The sequence below is a fragment of the Tiliqua scincoides genome, chromosome 2 (genome assembly GCF_035046505.1).
Source record: "Tiliqua scincoides isolate rTilSci1 chromosome 2, rTilSci1.hap2, whole genome shotgun sequence".
Taxonomy (NCBI): Eukaryota; Metazoa; Chordata; class Lepidosauria; order Squamata; family Scincidae; genus Tiliqua; species Tiliqua scincoides.
The window spans coordinates 260,944,785-260,968,637 of NC_089822.1; the positions used below are offsets into that span (position 1 = coordinate 260,944,785).

General features: G+C 46.8%; 2 protein-coding genes across 5 annotated transcripts in view; one reads left to right on the forward strand and one right to left on the reverse strand.

Annotated features, from left to right (window-relative positions):
• LOC136639120 (zinc finger protein RFP-like) overlaps positions 1-23,853 on the reverse strand; it is a 573,475-nt gene that overhangs the window by 469,192 nt on the left and 80,430 nt on the right. The window lies entirely within an intron of this gene.
• Positions 50-17,689, forward strand: LOC136640389 (zinc finger protein 835-like). Of its 4 annotated transcripts, none has more exons than XM_066615484.1 (9): positions 50-251; positions 1,942-2,060; positions 2,196-2,288; positions 3,718-3,834; positions 6,441-6,575; positions 8,559-8,648; positions 9,488-9,562; positions 10,308-10,406; positions 16,065-17,689. In XM_066615484.1, exons 3-9 carry the CDS (start codon positions 2,210-2,212, stop codon positions 17,441-17,443), a joined length of 1,974 nt encoding a protein of 657 aa, XP_066471581.1. In that variant the 5' UTR covers positions 50-251; positions 1,942-2,060; positions 2,196-2,209; the 3' UTR covers positions 17,444-17,689. The 4 variants fall into 4 exon arrangements, with proteins under 4 accessions (XP_066471581.1, XP_066471582.1, XP_066471580.1 ...); XM_066615485.1 differs by having other exon boundaries at positions 50-140; XM_066615483.1 differs by lacking the exon at positions 1,942-2,060.

Here is a 23,853-nt window from a genome sequence, read left to right on the forward strand (position 1 = left end):
GGAGACCCATGGAAAGAGTTTACCCCCCACCCACCCATGACGTTTTCTACCCCAGCAGGCACTGGATTTGACCAGCCCAGAACAATCAATAGTCAGACACATCCACCCTGCCTCCATCTATGCGCTCAGGTAGTAGGAAGGTTAGTATTGCATTGCATTGCAAAAGGATCTCTCTCTCTCTCTCTGGCTTTCCCTCGATCACATGGTGGGGAAGCTGAAAACAAAGAAGGAGCTCCAAGATCTCTGCAGCAGTAAGTAAGGGGGGGGGGAGGGAAGGAAAGACCCTCCATGTCATTGGCTGCCAACAAAACCTGGGAGATCCTGATGGCGGTCCAGGGGGTTCCATCAGACTTGTTGGTGCAGGGAAGAAGCATTGGCACCCTGAGAAAGGATCTGCTGGGGAGGGAGGAACTCTCCCTCTTCTTAAAGGATTCCTGGTGAGGGGAGGCATTCAGGCTGGGGAGGGAGGAAGAACACGGGAGAATCCACTCAGAGGGTTTGACTAGGGTTGCAGTCCTAAGCATGTTAATTTAGAACCCCATTCCCTACAACAGGGCTGACTCCTCTCCAGGGTGTGTTTGGGTTTGCATGACATTCCCTCTTTCCTCTTCTCCTGACTATGCCTCCCTTTGGGTGCTTGCCCCACCTTTTGGTATTTTTTGCTTGTGATGTGACTCAACAACACCCACCTTTTCATGATTTTATTTGGGCATTTAAAAGATTTTTGTTGCCCCCTTTCCGTCACCTTGATGGAAAGTGGCTTACTGAAAATGAAGCCAAGACAAAACCAAAGAACTTAAGTTAAAAATATGGTAGAGGTGCAGATTTTGGAACAGTGGCATTAAGTGTTAACTTTGCCAAAGATCTTGGTAAATAGAAGAGTAGAGTATTTTATTGATTTCTAGAACAAATCGAACAGGGCCAGGGAATTTGTTTGAGGGAGGCAGTGGTGTAGCTAGATGGGGTGCAAATCACTAAGTTTTGTGGGGAGCCTCACTACAGCATGCAAGGGGCCCCTGAGTCTTCCCTTCTGAGCCATTCCAGGCAGTGAGAGCAAAACAGAGGCGAACACTGCCTCTGTTTTGCAAAACTTAGTGCTCCCTGCAAAACTTAGTGCTTTGCACCCCCTCTAGCTATGCCACTGGGGGAGGGCTTGACAACAATACTTGGAATAAAAGACAATTAAGGAAGGGATGTGATGGAGGTTTATTTAAAATTATGCACAAGGAGCAGTGGACAATGGGTTAGTTCAGATTTTAAGTTACCTCTGAACAGGCCCGCCACAATTCTGGGCATGCATATTTACCCTGCTCAAACATCCTAGTTCCTCCCCTTTAGTAGGTTTCACAGTGCGCATAGCAGGCAGTTCAGATACAATTGCAAAAAATAACCAGGAAGGGTGAGCTCAGGTTCTGCAAGGAGCCAGTTTTGAAAGTATCATCTGACTGGCCCAGTGAGAAGTTTTTTTTCCTTTTCCCAGAACGTGGTCCAGCTGAGAGAGGGTGACTGGCCCATGGTCACCCAGGAAGCTTCATGTCTGAGTAGGGATTTGAACCTGGATCTTCCAGGCTATGTCCAGAACCACTGCTCTTCAGTTCAGTTCTCTTTTCATTCTCTCCCAAACAGACCCATTGGATGACAATAGGCAAGACTCCCACCTAATTAACCTCTGAGCATAAGCAGAGCAGAGATTATGAATTTCCCAATAAATATACAGAAATTACCTTTAGTGTGAACAGTCTTACCATGTCTTTATTTACACTAAGAAAAATACCTCTATACAGCTCAATGCCTTGTCCAACTGCACCAAGGAAAGCTAGACCCAAGAAACATACTGTCCCATCTACATATTCATTCTGGATTTAATTCATGTTTCCTTAGTTGTGCAGTGTACTTCCTGCTCTAAATTCCAATTGGTTCCATCTGTTCCCTTGTCCTCAGGCATATTTTTGAATTCACATGCCAGATGGTTTTCTGACTTTGACAAGAGGAAAAACCCTGAAACTCCATTCAGACATTGGAGGAAAGGGAAATTTCATCAAAGAGTACAATACATCTTGGTGAGAGTACAGAAAAATTAAATATAAAATTATTTAGCCTTGGGGAGGAATTCTGGGCTTTGGGCAGAAACCACTGGGCTCTTTGTCAAAATTGCCTCTCCTGACCATGTTTTCTCACATCCTTCCTCTGATCAGAGACTCCAGATGTGATGGAAGAAGAAAAAGAACGATACCTTCCAGATCCCCTGGGGTCAAAGGACACCCGGACTTTCCCAAAAGCCCATTCAGGTGAGGATAGAGATATAATCAGTGATGAGACATAAAGAGCATTCTTTCCAGTCCTTTTTTTTGTTTCTGCAGATCTTTTTCCATTTCCAAAAAGGCATTGTTTCACAGAATTAACCCATTCCTGCCCAGCTCACAAGTGTACCCATTTGATCCCTGTTGTATATATGCAATATTGGGCAGAAATTGGTCAAACTGGGCAGATTTCAAAGTTGTAATTGACTTTTTTCTGATAATATCCCTCTTCTCACTTTTCCATCCATGTATTTCAACTGCGTGGAGAGGACCTCCTTAGAAGGTTGGAAACAAGATTCCTCATATAAATAGCTGGATCGTCCATGTTGAGTATAAGGAGGCTGGCACGTGGACTTTGTAGTAAACTGTGGGTAACTAAGGAAGGAAAAACGTATGCATTGTGCATGATTTGTGTAGCACTGTCAATGAACACAATGCTTAGCAAAGTTCCATTAGCCAAAACAGGGAAAGATTCCTGCCTGCAATGAGTTTAGGGACTGAGTTCTGCCAGTAAGTGAGACAGCAGGGAGAGGGGCAAGAGAGACCAGGCTGCAGAGGGCTGCATGAGCAGATGCAGTGACTTGGATATGGCTACAATCGGAGGTGATTGTAGCAGGCACACGTCTGAGACAAAGGGGGCAAAGAGGCTTGCAAAAGTAGGGATAGGATCTGGTGTGTGCCATTGCTGTTGGGTCCGCCCCCTCCTGCAGCCTCCCCACTCTGTTTCACCCCTTCCCACCCTGTTTCACCCCCTCCCCGCCCATGCCACTGCCTTACTTGCTCCAGCAAGCATGCCAAGGTCCAGCGACGTCCCAGGAGCACTGCCGCCTCTTGCAGCATCGCTCCCAAGATGGTCACCGACAGAGCACTCTACTGGCACCCCAGTCTGGCATAGGATTGGGCTGTGAGCCAAAGTGTTTATGGCATAAAGAAAGAAAAGAGGCAGCACAGTGTAATATATTAATGAAAGCAGAGTCATTTTAAGAGGGGTGGCAGATATGGAGGCAAGATCATCCTTGACGGGGGCTTATCAAAGGAGATAAGGCATAAGCAAAGCATTAGACAAGCATATGGAGACCTTAGAAGAGGAAGGCAAGGACTTTGTGCTGGGCTCTTGGTGGGAGGTGAGGTGAAGTGTAGGAATTTTGAGAAGGGTGTCACATGATCTGAAGAAGCGGGATAGTCATGGATTAAGGATTGGCAGTTGGTTTTACCCAAACATAATTTAGACGAGGGTACGGAATTTAGGTTCTACCCAAACATAATTTAGACGAGGGTACGGAAAAGCCAGCTTACCCAAAACTATGATGTATTGGGTAAATTCTGGGATTTGCACAGAAACCAGCCCAATATCCCACCATCGCTATGGCTTGTGGTTGGAATCTCAATCCTCCTCTAATATCTTTCTCCTGATTAGAGTTTCCTAATGTGACAATAAAGGTGAAAGAAGAAGAAGAAGAAGAGGAACAGGAACCATGGGTCCCAAATCATCAGGTCTCTGAGGAAAGCAAGACCTTCCCAGGTCTCCACTCAGGTATGGGTTGTGGTCAGCTAACTCAGGACAGAAAGTGGAATTCATTCATACTGTGGCCAATTCTTGTTTGTAAAATCACAAATGTTTTCTCAAAGCTTCCAGAACTTTTGTGAAACTCAGTTTAGTATTCTGCCAATGAAATTCTAGCAAATAACGTTTTTTCTGCACACTGATGTGAGCAGCATAACATCTGTCAAGATCTCCATTACTCCCCCATGGTTAGAAAAATGTTAGGCTTGCCCGACTAAATGGCCCCGGCTCTTAAAGACAGGAAGGATACATCTCAAACCTAAGTGGGCCTTACATTGCCAGAACCACGTTCCAGTGGTGTAAGGTCCTCTACAGTTGTTGCAAACATGACACATCATGTGGAGCAGCTGAGCAGCAAGTGGTAGCCTGCCAGTAGATCCTCCACATCCCCCAGCGTTGGTAAGCCAGCAAAGGTGGTGGGAGGGAGGTGGACATAGAGGAGACAGGAGTGGAATGGGGCAGAATGAGCACTGGAAGGGGGGTTTCGATGGTGGCAACACCATCAATATACTATCCCCCTTCCAGGCTTTGATCCACCTTCCTGGGTCCACTCAGACTTGTGCCAGTGATTTGAGGGCACAGGTTCATGTAGACCTGTTCTGGTGTTAGAAGCTTACCTTCAGCAAGGGAAGAAATGTTCTCTTACTTGGAGGAAACCTCCAGGATTGCCTCCCCCCCCCCCCAGCAAGTTGTAGTGCTTGCTCTTAAAAACAGGAAGGATACAGCCCAATCCTAAGTGGGCCTTACACTGCCAGAACCACGTTCCAGTGGTGTAAGGCCCTCTACAGCAGTCCTGTGCAGCTACATTTGCAGGAGAGGGAAGGTGAAGGATTGGGGCCTAATGTGCTGGGTTTCAAACTTCCTGTTTCTATCATGCATAGTTATCTATGTTTTCTGGGTTTTAAATTGATGGGTAGCATAAAACGAAGGAGCTAGATTTACTATCTATTTACCTTTATATGTAGATAAGTTGATCTGGACTATGAGACAAGGATAGTTGCTAGACCATGCTAGAAGAGCATGGGTAACATGATGACGATTGCATGATAAGGCTAGTTGCATGGATGTTATGCTCTGACCCTTTACAAAATAATGTGGAGTACAAGCCAAGTCATCTTCTACTTTGGCAAAAAGTATACCAAGAAATATGATATATCTCCCATCTTTCAGTATGATGTCCAACTTCAGTATTAATGGATTGGATCCAGAGAAGGAAGTTTATGGAAGGGAACTTTCCTGCTGTAGGGACCCACCCCTGGAGGGGCCTGGAGCAGGCTTGTTCCACCCCCAGGGAGGCCTCAGATTGGCTGGAGAAGGGAGGGGTTCCAGCACCCTTGTCCTCCTCCTTAGCAGAGCTGCCACACCTGGCTTGGGAGCAGGAGCTGTTCACCTCACAGCTCCCTGCTACGCACTGCCCCCTCTCATCCCTGGCTTCCCTGTTTTATGGAGCAAGCCTGCCCCTTTTGGCCCCTCCCCTTCCTCCAGGTGGGGCAGAAAAGGCCTTTCCTGTTCCTGGCTTGTTTCCTTCTGTGTTCTTTGTTTGCCCTGCCAGCCCCCTCTGTCTGGTTGGGGTGAGCCAACCTTCTTTGTCCCCCTCAAGGGCAGGGAAGCCTCCCCACCCTGGGCATGGGGTGCCTGCTCCAGGGCAAGTTGGGGGTCAGGGCATCTGGGAGGGGCCCCGACACCTGCCTTTCTTCCCCACTGCAGCCTTCCAGTGTCCGCTGAAAAGTCTGAATGTTGGCAGGTCCTTGGGGGGGAAAGATGCTATGTAGCATGCATGGTGGGGGGAGGGAAGTAGCAGAAATTCAGCAGAGGAATTGTGGGTGACTGGGAGCTCCATTCTTATAAGGTGCAATCCCTCTCCCTACAGCCACCCCATGCCATTCTTTTTACCAAGGCACCTTGACCCTCAAGGGTGGCTTTTCAGGGGACATGGGGTGAAGAGAGGGCATAAAAAGTCACCATCTTCCCATTCCCACTTCTCCCACGGAAGCCATGCCGAAGCGTGTATTTTTATCTCTTTATTTAAAACATTTATACCCTGCCTTTCCAAAAGTTCAAAGCTTACCATACTTAATAGATAAAATACAAAATAAAATTCAAAGACTAAAACATTTAAAATTGAAAACATAATTTAAAAGCCAGAGCAGCAAATGGTAACAATTCTAAAAACCAGATGGTGGCAGATAAAAAAGGCAATACACAATCAAGCTAAAAAAAATACTAAGGTAGCAAACATATAATACACAATAAAAAGCAACAGGCTGGATAAAAACCACTGGGAATATCCCACCCTTATCCACCTGAAAGCTAATGTAAATAGCTCTGAAATGAACTATTTTAATTGGTTCATATTGCTGCTGAAGCAGTGTGAAGACCTGATTTCTTCTAAGTCTGTCATTGGAGCCTTCCCCTCTACCAGGCCTATATTCCTGGCATTTCCCCTTCTTGAACCAGTTGTGGGGGGCGCTCATAGCCATCTAACACAATTGTTGGATTTTAGATATCCCACAGGAGATGTGCAGAGAACCCAGCACACATTCACTGTCAGAACCTCATCCTGTTCTCTTAATCAGGGTTCCCTGATGCCAAGGTAAAGGTGAAAAAAGAAGAGGAACCACTGTCGATCCCGCAGCTTGAACAAGGGGAAAAGTCTTTGGTTCAGGAGCAAAAGGTCTTGGATGAAAATGAGGATCCAGACCACAAAGGGGGTAAGGAAAATGAGAAGTCAGCTCATAAGAACATAAGAACAGGCCCACTGGATCAGGCCATAGGCCCATCTAGTCCAGCTTCCTGTATCTCACAGCGGCCCACCAAATGCCCCAGGGAGCACACAAGACAACAAGAGACCTGCATCCTGGTGCCCTCCCTTGTATCTGACATAGCCCATTTTTAAAATCAGGAGGTTGCACATACACATCATGGCTTGTAACCCGTAATGGATTTTTCCTCCAGAAACTTGTCCAATCCCCTTTTAAAGGCATCCAGGCCAGATGCCGTCACCACATCCTGTGGCAAGGAGTTCCACAGATCAACCACACACTGAGTAAAGAAATAATTTCTTTTGTCTGTCCTAACTCTCCCAACACTCAATTTTAGTAGATGTCCCCTGGTTCTGGTGAGAGTGTAAAGAGCATCTCTCTATCCACTCTGTCCTTCCCATGCATAATTTTGTATGTCTCAATCATGTCCCCCCTCAAGCATCTCTTTTCTAGACAGAAGAGGCCCAAATGCCGTAGCCTTTCCTCATAAGGAAGGTGCCCCAGCCCAGTAATCATCTTAGTCGCTCTCTTTTGCACCTTTTCCATTTCCACTATGTCCTTTTTGAGATGTGGCGACCAGAACTGGACACAATACTCCAGGTGTGGCCTTACCATCAATTTGTACAACAGCATTATAATATTAGCCATTTTGTTCTCAATACCTTTTCTAATGATCCCAAGCATAGAATTGGCCTTCTTTACTGCCGCCGCACATTGGGTCGACACTTTCATCGACCTGTCCACCACCACCCCAAGATCTCTCTCCTGATCTGTCACAGACAGCTCAGAACGCATCAGCCTATATCTAAAGTTTTGATTTTTTGCCCTAATGTGCATGACTTTACACTTACTTACATTGAAACGCATCTGCCGTTTTGCTGCCCATTCTGCCAGTCTGGAGAGATCCTTCTGGAGCTCCTCACAATCACTTCTGGTCTTCACCACTTGGAAAAGTTTGGTGTCATCTGCAAACTTAGCCACCTCACTGCCCACCCCTGTCTCCAGGTCATTTATGAAGAGGTTGAAAAGCACCTGTCCCAGGACAGATCCTTGGGGCACACCGCTTTTCACCTCTCTCCATTGTGAAAATTGCCCATTGACACCCACTCTCTGTTTCCTGGTCTTCAACCAGTTCTCAATCCATGAGAGGACCTGTCCTCTAATTCCCTGACTGTGGAGTTTTTTTAGTAGCCTTTGGTGAGGGACGCCTTCTGAAAGTCCAGATATATAATGTCTACGGGTTCTCCCACATCCACATGCCTGTTGACCTTTTCAAAGAATTCTAAAAGGTTTGTGAGGCAAGACTTACCCCTACAGAAGCCATGCTGATTCTCCCTCAGCAAGGCCTGTTCACCGATGTGTTTTGAGATTCTATCTTTGATGAGGCATTCCACCATCTTACCCGGTATAGATGTTAGGCTGACTGGCCTGTAGTTTCCCGGGTCCCCCCTCTTTCCCTTTTTAAAGATAGGCGTGACATTTGCTATCCTCCAATCTTCTGGCACCGTTTTGAGGGACAAGTTGCATATTTAGTCAAGAGATCAGCAACTTCATTCTTCAATTCCTTAATATCTCTTGGGTGGATGCCATCAGGGCCCGGTGACTTATTGATCTTTAATTTATCAATGAGGTCTGAAACATCTTCTCTTTTGACCTCTATCTGACTTAATTCCTTGGTCAGGAGGGGCCTTTCGGGCAGCGGTATCTGCCCAAGGTCTTCTGCCGTGAAGACAGATGCAAAGAACTCATTTAAATTCTCTGATGTCTCTAAGTCTCCTTTTGAGCTTTCTTTGGAGCTCCTTTGGAGCTTTCTCCAAAGCTCCTTTGAAACCATTACACATTGAGGAAAACTCTGCAGGTTCTACAGGAACTAGCTGATATCTGACTGAAGAAATATCTATCTTTTCCTCCTTTTATACCTGTACTGATCAGGGTTGCCTAATGTGAAAGTGGAAGATGAATCATGGGTGTGCCATCATGAGGACTCTAAGAAAAGTAAACCTGGCCAAGCTCCCTGCTCAGGTAGGTGATGGTTCAGTTACATCAGAATGCATAGATGGTCACAATCTTTTAATAGCTCTTTCACTGTTTTACTTTTGCACATTTTGTTCTCCTGAAACACCCATAATCATTCTCAGGATGATGGCCTTAAAAAAAATTGCTTAGTGATCTGATGCTTTTAATATGCATCAACATTCTTATGGAAAAGGAGGATAGAGAGGTTTCACTGAACTTCAGATTGAGAGCTTTTGCCTTGAATAATGTTTTGAATTGGCCTTGAAGATGCTATGATAGGCAGGTAGGATGTAAATAGTTTAATGGCCTGATCCTGTCCAACTTTCCAGCGCCACTGCAGCCACGATACAGCCCTGAGGTAAGAGAACTAATGTTTCCTTTTCTTGAGGAAGCCTCCATGACTGCCCAACTACCCAGGTGACCCAAAAAAAACAACCCATAAAATTTTTATTAAATCCTACAAAGGTCCAGTAAATTTCAAGAAACTTTTCCTTGGTTGACCAAGACATATTGGGGAAGATTATTGTTCCAATATTTCATGCACAATGTCGACTTGTATACGCTGAAAGAAAAAAAGAAGAAAAATTAAAATAAGCAGTTTTATTCAAAGATTTGTGGGTTCTGTTTTTTTGGGGTCACCCTGTACCATAGGATGCAGTGCATGCATTCTGCACTGGAAAGTTAGATAGGATTGAACCAGTGAATTTCCCAAGGATCCTATGGAAATCCTTTTGAAATGCCTTTTGAAATGCCAGTTCATCAAAATGAATGTTTTTTTTTTTAAAGTTAGACCTAATAAATCAAAAATATTTGGAATATTCCTCTTGTATCTCTCTCTTGATCAGGATTTCCAGCTGTGCAAGTAAAGGTGAAAGAAGAAGAGGACCCATGGGAGCCGGATAATCAGGGCTATGAGGAAGGTGAGCCCTTCTCAAGAAAGCTTTCTGTATGCAGAACATCTTATCCACCATTGAGCTATGACACTTTATTTATGTGGCATATTATTTATATATAAGATTATTGTGGTTTTCTTGGGGTTTTTTAACTGTATGATGCTTCAGGAACAGAACCCAAGGCAGTATCACAGATACTTACCCTGGAATTTCCAAGGAAACATAGTGTGCGATCCTAGGAACTTCCAGGCACTGATCTACTGAACAGGATAGTCTGGGAGAGGCCATAGTTTATTAGTAGCAGGTCCCAGGTTAAGTTCCTAGCATTGTCTCGTAAAAAGATATTGGGTAACAAGGCCTGAAAAGGTCTGAGAGCCACTGTCAATGCTAGACTAGTGGTTTGACTGGGTACCAGGCAGCTCCCTAACCTTTCATTGTATGGTCCTCCAGGCAATAAGCTCCAGGTTGCAGGCAGGGTGGGAGAGCCATGTAGACAGCCTCAGGGTCTAGAGAAGCAGCCTCATCATCTGATTCAAGCCTTCTAGGATTTTCCAGGAGGCCTGCAATTGGTCCCAGCAACCAATGAGGCTGCAATTGTTCAGCAAACAAGAGGTTGACCTGAGCCCCAAAAATCTGGCTGGGGGACTGTGCCCCTTACAAAGGCATATTGCAAAACCTGAGAGAGTCACATTTGCTGTTGCTCCACTCCTAAGAAGCTACATACAAAACCATATCTTCCTGTCTTCTTTTCTGCCTGTCTCTCCTCTTCCAGGATTTCCGGGTGTGATAATAAAGTTGGAACCAGAGGAGCAGTGGGTCTCAGACCCTCAGGCACCTGAGGACAGTGCAACTGTTTCAGAAGTGCAATCAGGTGAGGATGAATTTGGTTAGCTCACAGCTAGCAATCAGTGTATTTGGCCCTGTCCCATAGTGGCATGTGGGCATAGGTATATACTAAAGGGAGCATTATATACAAAGGGAGCATCAACACAAAGTAGCATCTTCAGGCTGCTCAGCTCATGGCCAGAACACACTCAGGCCCAGACCACATGTGCAAAAAAGCATGTGGAAATCAGCGTTTTCTGCAACTGCTACCCTGCAGATGGCTGATCTTGTCTGATCTTGGAAGCTAAGCAGGGTCAGGCCTGGTTATTACTTGGATGGGAGACCACTTGGGAATACCAGGGGCTGTAGGCTTATACCATAGTCTTTTGAAGGTTGCCAACCATTAACTTAGCTCATGTTTGGTACAAAACCCATGTGGGTTTTCATATTGTGAGTTTTTCCCATGGGGAAAAAAAAGCAAGTACCCTTTTCATTTTGTAATCCATGAGATTGGAATTGACCGTGTGGGTTTTAAACATATGGTTAGAAACTCAGGTGGTTGTCTCATGTGGATTTTTGAGTCCTTAGAGGAAGTATGATGGTGCCTTAGACCAGGGGGTGGGCAAATTTTTAATTTTAGGGATCCTGGACCTTTAACAATTGTATGGAAGTGGGAATTTCAGCAGGTGCAGCTTGTCATCTGTGAGACACATACACAATTGTTAAAAATCCAGGATCCCTAATGTTAAAAGTTTGCCCTCCTGGGATGCGAGGCGGGGTGGGGGGTCCTTCTTTGCCAGATCTCATTTTCTTGTTTTTGGCTGTTAAAGGCAGCAGTCTCTTTCCCCTTGCTTGCAGCGAGGAGGAGAGACAGGAACAAAAACGCAATTTGCACAATCTTTTTGGGTTTTTTAAATTGATTTGGAGAGGAAACTAGTCTCCCAACTGTTCCAGCGACTCTTCTCAGCAATGGGGGGCTTCTTCGCAGTCCAAGGAATCCCTTGTGGAGCAAGGAGGAGTTGAGAGCCTTCATAGGCATTTGGCGGGAAGAGGCCGTCCAATTGGCGCTTGCCAAAACTTACCGAAATGTGGAGCAGTTCCGCTATGTTTCAGAGAAGCTCAAGGACATGGGCTATCAGAGAGACCTTGAAGTCTGCAGGAGCAAAGCCAAGGAACTTCAGAGGAACTACAAGAAGGTGAAGGGGGGACAACAGCCATTCAGGGTGCCCCAGGACAAGCATGCCTTTCTTTGATATCCTTGACCAGTTCCTCTGTGTGGACAAAGGGGTGGTCGTATCCCGCATGAGTAGCACAGGAGCAGTACAGCAGAGATGCACAGTCGCGCTGAGGGATGCAGACTAGGAAGAAGCGGTCTTGAGGCTTGCTCCTGTCAACCCCCAATCAGTCCTCCTCTCCCCAGCTAGGCACTTCGGTATCAAATGAGTCGTCCCAAGCCACGGGTGACGCAGACAGCCTGCTGCTTGAATCATCACAACAAACGTCTTCAGAGCCAGGTAATTCCTCCTTGTCCTCTGTGGAAAGTTGCAGGGGGTAATGACTTAGCAGGAGCAGGGAGAGCTGGAAGGCAGGAGGGAATCATGTCTGTCTTGCCTTCGGCATTGGCTGCAATAAGAATTGGGCAAGCACCGTGCAGTTCAAAACCATACTTTCTTTTGCAGAAACTGAACCACAAAGACCTCAGCTGAGTAGCGTGGGGCGAACACGGCACCTGAGGAACAAGAAAAAGCGGAAGCATCTTGAGTTCTCTCAGGAGCTGTTGCGGGGAAACCAGGAGATGAGCAACCAACTCACGGAGACCCTCAGCCGCCTCCAGGACAGATACCTTGCAGCACGGGAAGCCTGCTTGGAGAGGGCAGCAGCCAGCAATGAGCGAGCTTTGGACAGTATGGCCACCAGGCTGGAGTCTGCGGCGGAGCAGAGGTCACAGGACATCACGATGCTGATTGCGGTCATTGAGAGCACTCACCACATGATGAGTGGCTTCATGGAGAGGCAGGCTGCAGTGATGGAGGCTTACCTTTCCAAGCCTGGACTGCCACAAGCTGAGCTGGGGGGAGGGAAGCTAGGAAGTCGTATCACTGAGGGACCACGTGACCCCTCCCATTGTGAACCTGCCACATCCACCAACCCTTTTGCCTGAATTGGTTTTGTTTGCGCGTACAATTAGCTGTTTAAAATTGGAGTGCATTTCCCACAATCCAAACCTGTAGATATGGATCCTTCCTGTGGAATGTGTATTAATCAGTCGCATGACGGTGAACCGGTGGCACAATAAACCCTTGTTTCAGAAAAACCATCTCTGTATTTTGAAACACAAATTACTGCAGCCCCTCACTGCTGAAGTGGCTGCAAAGAACATAAGAACAACCCCACTGGATCAGGCCATAGGCCCATCTAGTCCAACTTCCTGTATCTCACAGCGGCCTACCAAATGCCCCAGGGAGCACACCAGATAACAAGAGACCTCATTCTGGTGCCTCATCCCTTGTAGCTGGCATTCTGACATAGCCCATTTCTAAAATCAGGAGGTTGCACATACGCATCATGGCTTGTAACCCGTAATGGATTTTTCCTCCAGAAACTTGTCCAATTCCCTTTTAAAGGCGTCCAGGCCAGATGCCATTGCCATATCCTGTGGCAGGGAGTTCCACCGACCAACCACACGCTGAGGGTTTCTGATCTTTTTTGCAGCCTCCCTGCGCACCCTGTCTTGCAGATGGGCTCTTGAGCATGTGTCATCATCCCTCTTTGAAGGTTGTGTCTCCAGGTCCAGGAGAATCTTACCCTCCACCATCTTTTGAGCTGCCCAGAGATTTTCTTCTCAGACGTTTTTGCATCGGCAGAGAACGTAGCTGAAGTGTTCCTGCTCCCAAGTGAGGGGTGGCACTTCATACGCCATGGCCACAGGGAGAAGGCAGCATCCTGCTGGCAAGATACCAACCCTGTTTATCTCCTTCACCATGTTGGGCACCCAAGCATCCTTCTCTTTCTTCTTGAGCAGAGATGGCATCTGCAGAATCATGGCATCGTATCTGTGAACATTGCCCTAGAGTCCACTACTGCCCGAAGCATGATGGAATAGGACCTCTTGGGATTCATGTAATTGTTAGACCGGTTGCTTCGACACAGACTAGGACTGTGGTTTCTGTCCCCAATGCAATCCACAAATCCTTGTGCACCAAATCCCTCGGTGACTGACCAAGTTTTGTGACTGACCCCATCATGGTCTCTGAGCAATTCACACATCTCTGCAAAGACAGCAGCAACTGTTGAAATGACTGACTCCATATGGTGCTGATATTGTCTTGCCATTTGGATCTGACACCGGACTGAAAATGGTCACGGCCACTCCTTTTTCAGCAGTGATCGGCTCCTGCGTTGGGGTCAACTTTTGAGCAAGTTGCAGCCTGACCTTGTCCACAATTCCCATGAAGGTGAATCAAGAGATGCAGCGGTGGCTACTCCACTGGTGGTTGTCCCAGCTGCCAAGCACGTTGGTTTTCCACCAGGGGTGCTGTGGAATGCTACCCACAGAATTCTTGGGCACGGGCCCATCAACTAGCCTGCTGAAGGAGGGCTTTGGCTTACTGCTTCTGCACTGGCCCTGCCAACACCACTTTCAGCTGCCAAGCAAGATGGGCACCCATGAACTGCCACATGGGAGTTAAGGATGGAAAAGGCAGCCATGCAGCTGCAGTCGCCTATTCTGTACCATCACTGTCTTCTGCTATCACCGCAGCAGTCAGAATGGATCAGAGTCACTCCAAAAAAGTGCCAAGGATTTCATAATTTGCCAGCACAACTTGATACAATGTCCACCTTGCAATCCATGATAGAAATCCCTGCAAAGGTCTGGTGCACAGGAGGGTAAACAGGAACTGAGCAGATCCTGCCGCCCTTCCTGCTACAGCACTTGCTGGACCAGGGATGTTTCTGCCCTCACAAGGGCACAGGGGAAGCTCCCGCTCTTTCAGCAGGTGAGTGCAGCTGGGATATGTGCAGATGCAAGACAGCCAAATGGTGATTAACAGCACTGGAGGAGGGACTAGCATGGCTTTTTCCACAGATAAACCCCCAGATTGGAGTGAAGATGTGGTTGTAAATCCCACGTAGGTTGACACTCATGGATGTGACTCATGGACGCCCGGCATGTTTGGTCTTGGCCTCAGACAAGGATCCTAACAGTCTCTTGTTGGTTCTCTTGAATGGCTTTATTCAGCGTTGCTTATTTACTCATTCTATATCCTGCTTTTCTTCCTGAAGGGAGCCCAGAGCAGTTTAAGAAACAAAAAATTGTATTTAAAACTAAAATTTACAATATGAACATTAAAACACCCCTAATAATTAAAAACGTCCTTATAATATCACAATGAAACACAAAACCAGCAGCGGTCACCTGTTAATAAGAAAGGGTAAGGTCTGGAAGGTCTATTTGTCATGGAGATATTTGCATCAAACCCACAGACATTCAGTATTAAAAACCATGAACTCAAAAGGCTAGTTTGAAAAGAAACATCTTTAGCCCGACTGGAAGGCCTCTAAGGAGGGAGCTGTTTGTAAACTGAGAGGGAGTTCCATAAAGTTGGTGCCACTACTGAGAAGACTGTTTGGCTTGTAGAGGGAGACAATGAACACTTTCCCAAGTTTCTGGGAAAACTGGGATATAAAACCAGTCTATATCCTGGTTCAAAGTCAAGGAGTCAGCTTTAGAATTACATATTCAAATCACATCCATGAGTTTGCAAGAAGCCATCAAACAACTTGGGGAACAATTATTCACAAACCAGAAACAAGATCAGAGAAGAAAAGGCTGAATACACCTGACTGTATATGGGGAGCTGTCCTGCACAAAGTCTTTTCTGGCCATTCAGATGGCTCTGCTAGGTTTGTGTGTCTCTTCTTTTGTTTGGAGAACAGTGCTAATGTACAGGCCAAATCTCTGCCCCCCAGGTTATACAAACCCAGTAGTGTAGCTAGAGGGGGTGCAGAGCACTAAGTTTTGCAGGGCACCTCACCGCATCGCTTCCATTTTGCTCTAGCGGCCCGCAATGGCTCCGAAGGAGAGGGGCTGCTTGCATGCCGTGATGAGGCACTCTGCAAAACTTAGCACTTTCCACCCCCCTCTGGCTGCGCCACTGCACCCTTATAGCTACATAACAGTCTGCTTGCAGCCCTCTACGCCATGCATGCTGAATGTTTTGGTGTGCCCTGTCAAGCGAAAGGTTGTGCATGTGCAGTGTGCAGTTTCTTTTGTTGGGTTCACAAGTATTACACTTGAGCTGCTGATATATGCAAATAAGAAATGTGCAGCCACAGATGGTGCATGGATTTAAAAAAACACGCGCACTAATAAAAAGGAATGTTAGGGTTCCTCCTTGTCCCCTGTTGTCAATGTATAAGGCTGCAGATCTCTGCACATTGCACAATATATTATTTCGATGGACTCTTCAAAAGCCTATCCCATTTCCCACAGTGGTCAACCGGCTGCCTTCAAGAAGCAACAAACATGGCCCCTCCCACTGTTATTTACTAGCAGCCGGTACCCAGAGGTTTCACTGTCTGTCGATTTGGAGGTTGTGTCTTGCCATCATGACTAGTAGCCTTTGGAAGCAGCTGTCCTGTGTTTTTTAAAATGCCTCATTTATGCCCAGACCTTATCCATGATCCTTGTTGCTTCCCACAGGTAATGGATGCGTGAAAGAAGAGGATAATTTTCTGCCAGGCAGTACTAAGCAAATGGAGTACAATAAGACGTCGTCAGCCATGGCCAAAGGGAGTGTCTTCCGGTGTCTGGGGAGGGCCGAGCAGTACAGAGTTGAAAGGCAGCAGGGAAATCACCCAGCAAAGAGAACTGGGAAGAAACCATACAAATGTTCTAATTATGGAAAAATCTTCATTTGGAGGAAATACTTACTTGCCCAAGAGAGAGCCCATGTAGGAGAGAAACCGTATACCTGTTCCTATTGTGGGAAAACCTTCCATGTGCGATCGTACCTCCTGGCCCACGAGCGAACGCATACAGGAGAGAAACCCCACAAATGCTCGCTTTGCGGGAAAGGCTTCAATGTGAGGTCTTATCTTATTGCTCACTGGAGAACCCACACAGGAGAGAAGCCGCACATTTGTTCATTCTGTGGGAAAAGCTTCAGCGGAAGGTCAAATCTTAACAGGCACCAAAGAAGCCACACGGGAGAGAAACCCTATACTTGTTCTGTCTGCGGCAGAAGCTTTAGCCACAAGGCGCACATGATTAGGCATGAGAGGATCCATACAGGAGAGAAGCCCTACCAGTGTTCCCAGTGCCTGAAAAGCTTCAGCCAGAGCTCCACCCTGATTGCCCATGAGAGAACTCACACAGAGAAACCGTATAAATGCTCGCACTGCGAGAAAAGTTTCAGCCAAAGTGCGAAACTTGCCATGCACGAGAGGACGCACACCGGAGAGAAACCCTACGAATGCCCAGCGTGTGGGAAAGGTTTCAACCACCGCTCAGATTATATCATACATGAGCGAACCCATACGGGAGACAAGCCCTACTCCTGCTCCATCTGCGGGAAAGGGTTCAGTGGGAGATCCAACCTGACCAGGCACGAACGAAGCCATACAGGAGAAAAACCGTACCTCTGCTCCGTTTGCGGCAAAGGCTTCTGCCATAAAGCACACCTCCTTCGACATGAGAAGATTCACACAGGGGAGAAGCCGTACAAATGCTCCGATTGTGGTGAAAGCTTCAAGCATCGAACAGACCTCATTGGCCACGAGAGAAGTCACTCAGGGGTGAAACAGTATATTTGCACGGCCTGCGGAAAAAGCTTCAGCGGGAAATCGAACCTTAACAGACATAAAAGGAGCCATACAGGAGAGAAACCATATATGTGCTTAGTCTGTGGGAGAAGTTTCAGCCATAAAGCACATCTGATTAGGCACGAGAGGATCCATACGGGAGAAAAACCCTACAAATGCACACACTGTACAAAGAGCTTCAATCAGAGCTCGACCCTCGTTGCCCATGAGAGAACCCACATGGGGAGAAATCGTATAAATGCTGAATTGGGGAAGTAGTTTTTTTATTTAAACATGAGCCCTAGAAGTTGTGAGGTGATAATCCTGTGTATTTTTTAAAGTTCAACATCCTTGTGCACCTTTAAGCAAGGAAGTTGCTTTTAAAAAGGTTTTAAAAAATAATTAGTAGGAGAAGATAAGGGGAAATGTGAGAGGGACAAAATGGCAACCACCAGCCAGGAAAGGCTGAAGAAACACCACATATTCAGGAGAGAAATGTGAAATAAACCATATTATGCTCAGTGACGTGCTGACAGCTGCTAGAGTGTAGTGGTTACAATGTGGGACTAATAGCAGGAGATGGGCATAGCATCCTGGGGCATTCCGTGTACAAATGCTTTTATGTGAATGCCCGAAGTCTACGAGCAAAGGTGGGAGAACTGGAATGTCTGGTGACAAGGGAAAATATTGACATAGTGGGCATAACGGAAACCTGGTGGAATGCGAAGAATCAGTGGGATACCACAATCCCGGGCTATAAACTCTACAGGAGGGACAGGTAGGGGCGTGTTGGAGGTGGGGTGGCCCTTTATGTTAAGGAAGGGATAGAATCCAGCAAAGTAGAGATTGAAGGTGGGTCCGACTCCACCGTAGAATCTCTGTGGGTTAAATTACCAGGCTTGTGCAGCAATGTAATACTGGGGGCGTGCTATCATCCTCCAGACCAGAAATCTGATGGGGACCTTGAAATGAGGAAACAGATCAGGGAGGTGACAAGGAGGGAAAGAGTTGTAATCATGGGGGACTTCAATTATCCTCATATTGACTGGGTCAATTCGTGTTCTGGTCACGATAAGGAAACCGGATTTCTTGACGTGCTAAATGACTGTGGCTTAGATCAGCTAGTCACGGAGCCCACCAGACGACAGGTGACTCTGGATTTAATATTGTGCGGTACGCAGGACCTGGTTAGAGATGTAAACGTTACTGAGCCATTGGGGAACAGTGATCATGCTGCGATCCGTTTTGATGTGCACGTTGGGGGAAGAATACCAGGCAAATCTCTAACAAAAACCCTTGACTTCCGACGGGCGGACTTCCCTCAAATGAGGAGGCTGGTTAGAAGGAGGTTGAAAGGGAGGGTAAAAGAGTCCAATCTCTCCAGAGTGCATGGAGGCTGCTTAAAACAACAGTAATAGAGGCCCAGCAGAGGTGTATACCACAAAGAAAGAAGGGTTCCACTAAATCCAGGAGGGTGCCCGCATGGCTAACCAGCCAAGTTAGAGAGGCTGTGAAGGGCAAGGAAGCTTCCTTCCATAAATGGAAGTCTTGCCCTAATGAGGAGAATAAAGAGGAACATAAACTGTGGCAAAAGAAATGTAAGAAGGTGATACTGGAGGCCAAGCGAGACTATGAGGAACGCATGGCCAGCAACATTAAGGGGAATAATAAAAGCTTCTTCAAATATGTTAGAAGCAGGAAACCCGCCAGAGAAGCGGTTGGCCCTCTGGATGGTGAGGGAGGGAAAGGGGAGATAAAAGGAGACTTAGAGATGGCAGAGAAATTAAATGAGTTCTTTGCATCTGTCTTCAGGGCAGAAGACCTCGGGCAGATACCGCTGCCCGAACGGCCCCTCCTGACCGAGGAGTTAAGTAAGATAGAGGTTAAAAGAGAAGATGTTTCAGACCTCATTGATAAATTAAAGATCAATAAGTCACCGGGCCCTGATGGCATCCACCCAAGGGTTATTAAGGAATTGAAGAATGAAGTTGCAGACCTCTTGACTAAGGTATGCAACTTGTCCCTCAAAACGGCCATGGTGCCAGAAGATTGGAGGATAGCAAATGTCACGCCTATTTTTAAAAAGGGAAAGAGGGGGGACCCGGGAAACTATAGGCCGGTCAGCCTAACCTCCATACCGGGTAAGATGGTGGAATGCCTCATCAAAGATAGGATCTCAAAACACATAGACGAACAGGCCTTGCTGACGGAGAGTCAGCATGGCTTCTGTAAGGGTAAGTCTTGCCTCACGAACCTTATAGAATTCTTTGAAAAGGTCAACAGGCATGTGGATGCGGGAGAACCTGTGGACATTATATATCTGGACTTTCAGAAGGCGTTTGACACGGTCCCTCACCAAAGGCTACTGAAAAAACTCCACAGTCAGGGAATTAGAGGACAGGTCCTCTCGTGGATTGAGAACTGGTTGGAGGCCAGGAAGTAAAGAGTGGGTGTCAATGGGCAATTTTCACAATGGAGAGAGGTGAAAAGCGGTGTGCCCCAAGGATCTGTCCTGGGACCGGTGCTTTTCAACCTCTTCATAAATGACCTGGAGACAGGGTTGAGCAGTGAAGTGGCTAAGTTTGCAGACGACACCAAACTTTTCCGAGTGGTGAAGACCAGAAATGATTGTGAGGAGCTCCAGAAGGATTTCTCCAGACTGGCAGAATGGGCAGCAAAATGGCAGATGCGCTTCAATGTCAGTAAGTGTAAAGTCATGCACATTGGGGCAAAAAATCAAAACTTTAGATATAGGCTGATGGGTTCTGAGCTGTCTGTGACAGATCAGGAGAGAGATCTTGGGGTGGTGGTGGACAGGTCAATGAAAGTGTCGACCCAATGTGCGGCGGCAGTGAAGAAGGCCAATTCTATGCTTGGGATCATTAGGAAGTGTATTGAGAACAAAACGGCTAGTATTATAATGCTGTTGTACAAATCTATGGTAAGGCCACACCTGGAGTATTGTGTCCAGTTCTGGTCGCCGCATCTCAAAAAAGACATAGTGGAAATGGAAAAGGTGCAAAAGAGAGCGACTAGGATGATTACGGGGCTGGGGCACCTTCCTTATGAGGAAAGGCTACGGCGTTTGGGCTTCTTCAGCCTAGAAAAGAGACGCCTGAGGGGGGACATGATTGAGACATACAAAATTATGCATGGGAAGGACAGAGTGGATAGAGAGATGCTCTTTACACTCTCACCAGAACCAGGGGACATCCACTAAAATTGAGTGTTGGGAGGGTTAGGACAGACAAAAGAAAATATTTCTTTACTCAGCGTGTGGTCGGTCTGTGGAACTCCTTGCCACAGGATGTGGTGATGGCGTCTAGCCTAGACGCCTTTAAAAGGGGATTGGACAAGTTTCTGGAGGAAAAATCCATTATGGGGTACAAGCTATGATGTGTATGCGCAACCTCCTGATTTTAGAAATGTGTTATGTCAGAATGCCAGATGCAAGGGAGGGCACCAGGATGAGGTCTCTTGTTATCTGGTGTGCTCCCTGGGGCATTTGGTGGGCCGCTGTAAGATACAGGAAGCTGGACGATGGGCCTATGGCCTGATCCAGTGGGGCTGTTCTTATGTTCTTATGGGTCTCAAAGCTCTGCTCAGCCATTATTCTTATTTACATGCCATCCTGCTCTTCTTCGGACAAGCACAGGATGGCAAACAAGTTCTTCCCCTCCAGCATCCTCACAACAGCCTTGTGAGAGAGGTTATGCAGAGAGAGAGTGGCTTACCCAGAGTCATGCACTTGTGGCTGCGTGGGGATGTGTAGTACCAACTGAGCCTCATGGTCATCAGAAGGTGGCCTTGGGCAAGTCACTGTTTCTCAACCCGATCTACCTCGCAGGATTGTTGTGAGAACAAAATGGAGCGGGAACCATTGTAAACTGTCTTGGTGGCAAAATAAAAATGCAAGCAGTAATAAAAGCAACCAGAAAGGTTGACTTATTTCCTGACAAAGGAATAGAACTGTAGCTTGGTGGTAGAACATCTACCTTTCCCTGCAGAAGACTCAACTTCTGTCTCTAGATATGGCATGGGCAGTTCCTGGTGGAAATAATCAGGAAATCCTAATGGAAATCTGTCAGTCTCTGTTAGACAGTATGGAGCTAGAACAGCAATTTCCTTGTTCTCAAAGCACAATGACGTCTATGGTCTTCTCTATGGTCTTTACCACTTGTGATGTCACTTCCAGCCTCTGGGAGACTCTTCTGTGTTCTGTGGCTCTGCTTCAAAGGCCATTGTCTGTAGTAACGAATTATTCATCCTTCACCACTCTGCCAGCAGAGGAGGAAGAGGGACCAGATAATTCACTACTACAGACAGTTGTCCTCGAAACAGACGCAGAACGTGGAAGAGTTTTTCATCGATTTTCAATTTTGTGCTCCAAACTCCCGTGGCACACTTGTGGACCTTTCACAGCACACTAAAATGCCATGGCACACCAGTTGAATATCTCTGAGCTAGAGGGATCAATGGTCTACTTTGTTGTCAGGCAGCATTGCACTTTCCTATTGCTTCCCTCAGTCCCTGCACTGCCACACTTTACATTTTCTCCAGTTGAAAGGATCATAAGAACATAAGAACAGCCCCACTGGTTCAGGCCATAGACCCATCTAGCCCAGCTTCCTGTATCTCACAGTGGCCCACCAAATGCCCCAGGGAGCACACCAGATAACAAGAGACCTCATCCTGGTGCCCTCCCTTGCATCTGGCATTCTGACATAGCCCATTTCTAAAATGAGGAGGTTGCACATACACATCACGGCTTGTAACCCATAATGGATTTTTCTTTCAGAAACTTATCCAATCCCCTTTTAAAGGCATCCAGGCCAGACGCAGGGGCCAGGGCATATAGGACAGTTTGGACTGAGGACTGGGACAGCTGCTGCTGGTCAGAGTGGCTGGTTTGGAGCTCAAAATGGGATTGATGGTCTGATTTGGCTGCAGGAAGCTGCACACAAAACAAATCCTCAAGAAGGAGATACGAATACCAAGTGCTGGGGGTGCGTGGCACCTGACAAAGTGGGCTATAATCAGTGGCAACCTCTGCTACAGCATATCACCACAACATTCTTTGTGGTGTTTGATGCAGCAGATGAATATGGTTTTTGCCCCCCCCTCCCTAGAATGTGATGAAAACAAAATGCAAACACAGTTTTCTTTTTGTGTTCAAAAATGAGCTCATGATTTGCCTTTTGGTATTTAAAAAAATTGCCTTGATATTCCTTCTAAGGGCTTCCCTCTCCTCCAGCCTCACCCATCCCAGACTCCTTGGAGGAAGATGCAGAGACTTCAGAGTCCTCCCTCCCTGCAGCCCTCCTGCCTCCCCTGCACCCGGGCAGGGCTGATCTCCATCATCCAGGCCCCCAAGAAGTCCTCCTTTGCTGGGGCTCCTTCCTCCTGCTCTGCTGCTTCTGCTTGTCTCAAAGCACTGTCTTGTGTGAATGTGGTTTTCAACACTGAATCCTTGCATAGAAGGGCAGGGTCTAAATATGTCTAAATCAGGGGTGGGCAAACATTTTGGCAGGAGGGCCACATCAACTCTCTGACATTGTGTGGGGGGCCAGAAAAAAAGAATCAATTTACATTTCAAATTTGAATAAATTTACATAAATAAATACATGAGAGAAGGAACTTATAGGAATGAATGAATTTTACTTATTTATAATGCACTTGAGAACAGTAATACACACGTGTAGAACCACATGAGAACTATGAACTGTTTGCCACACATCACTTGCACAGTGAAAACATACAGACCACGCCAGAAACACATGGAGGCATAAATTGTTCAGAGGCAATGGCGGGGGAGGGGATTAAAATAATGCCCAGAAAAAAAGCAGAAAGATGGAGACTATAAAAGGCCTTGCTCTAACTTGGCCCCCAGCTCACATCTGGCAGTTGTGACTGGCAGCTGTGGGCCAGCATGGGGTCCAACAGTCTCTGATGAGCCAGAGACTCATTGGAGACTGGGGGCCGGATTGGGTGTCCCCAAGGGCCACAAATGGCCCACGGGCCAGAGTTTCCCTATCTTGGCCTAAAGCATAAATAATTGCAGGCTCTGCAGAGGTTTCAAATCCTCCCTTCTTTGTAAGGATTGAGACAAGACTCCTGCCTAGGAGATTTAATTCAAGGTCAGCTGCTCTCAGTCCTGCTCTGAAGGATTAGCCGGGGTCACCCACCTCAGTTGTCTGAAAAGCAACCCTGGACAGGAGAATAACTTTAGAGATCACTTTTCCCCATTAGCAAAGGTGGGATTTTAGGATGGGCAAAAGTAAGCATGAATTAAGCACTGACTTATAGGAGGGGGGGGGGGCAAGAAGACTTTGTAGCACACACCCACCCCAGCCAAGTTAGAATAACTCAAGTTATAACAGGTCTTGACCATTAAGACAAAGGCTAAGTGATTCAAATGACAGATGCAGTGCAGGATAGAAGCTCAATATGGAAGCAGCCCATTGACAAAGGAACTACAGACTTCTTGGGCTGATGCAGAAGTGTCCCCAGATCAAGCCCTCTCTAACCACTCTCGTGACACACAGGTTTATGAATGGAGAGGTGACACTATCCAGGGCTATTGGCACCACAGTTTCCCGGCTGAGGGAGAAAGCTTTATGATGACCCTGCAATGTAGCCCACTGAAGATGGAGAGGAGGGGAGGACTAAGAGCAAGTTGTTTGGGACCC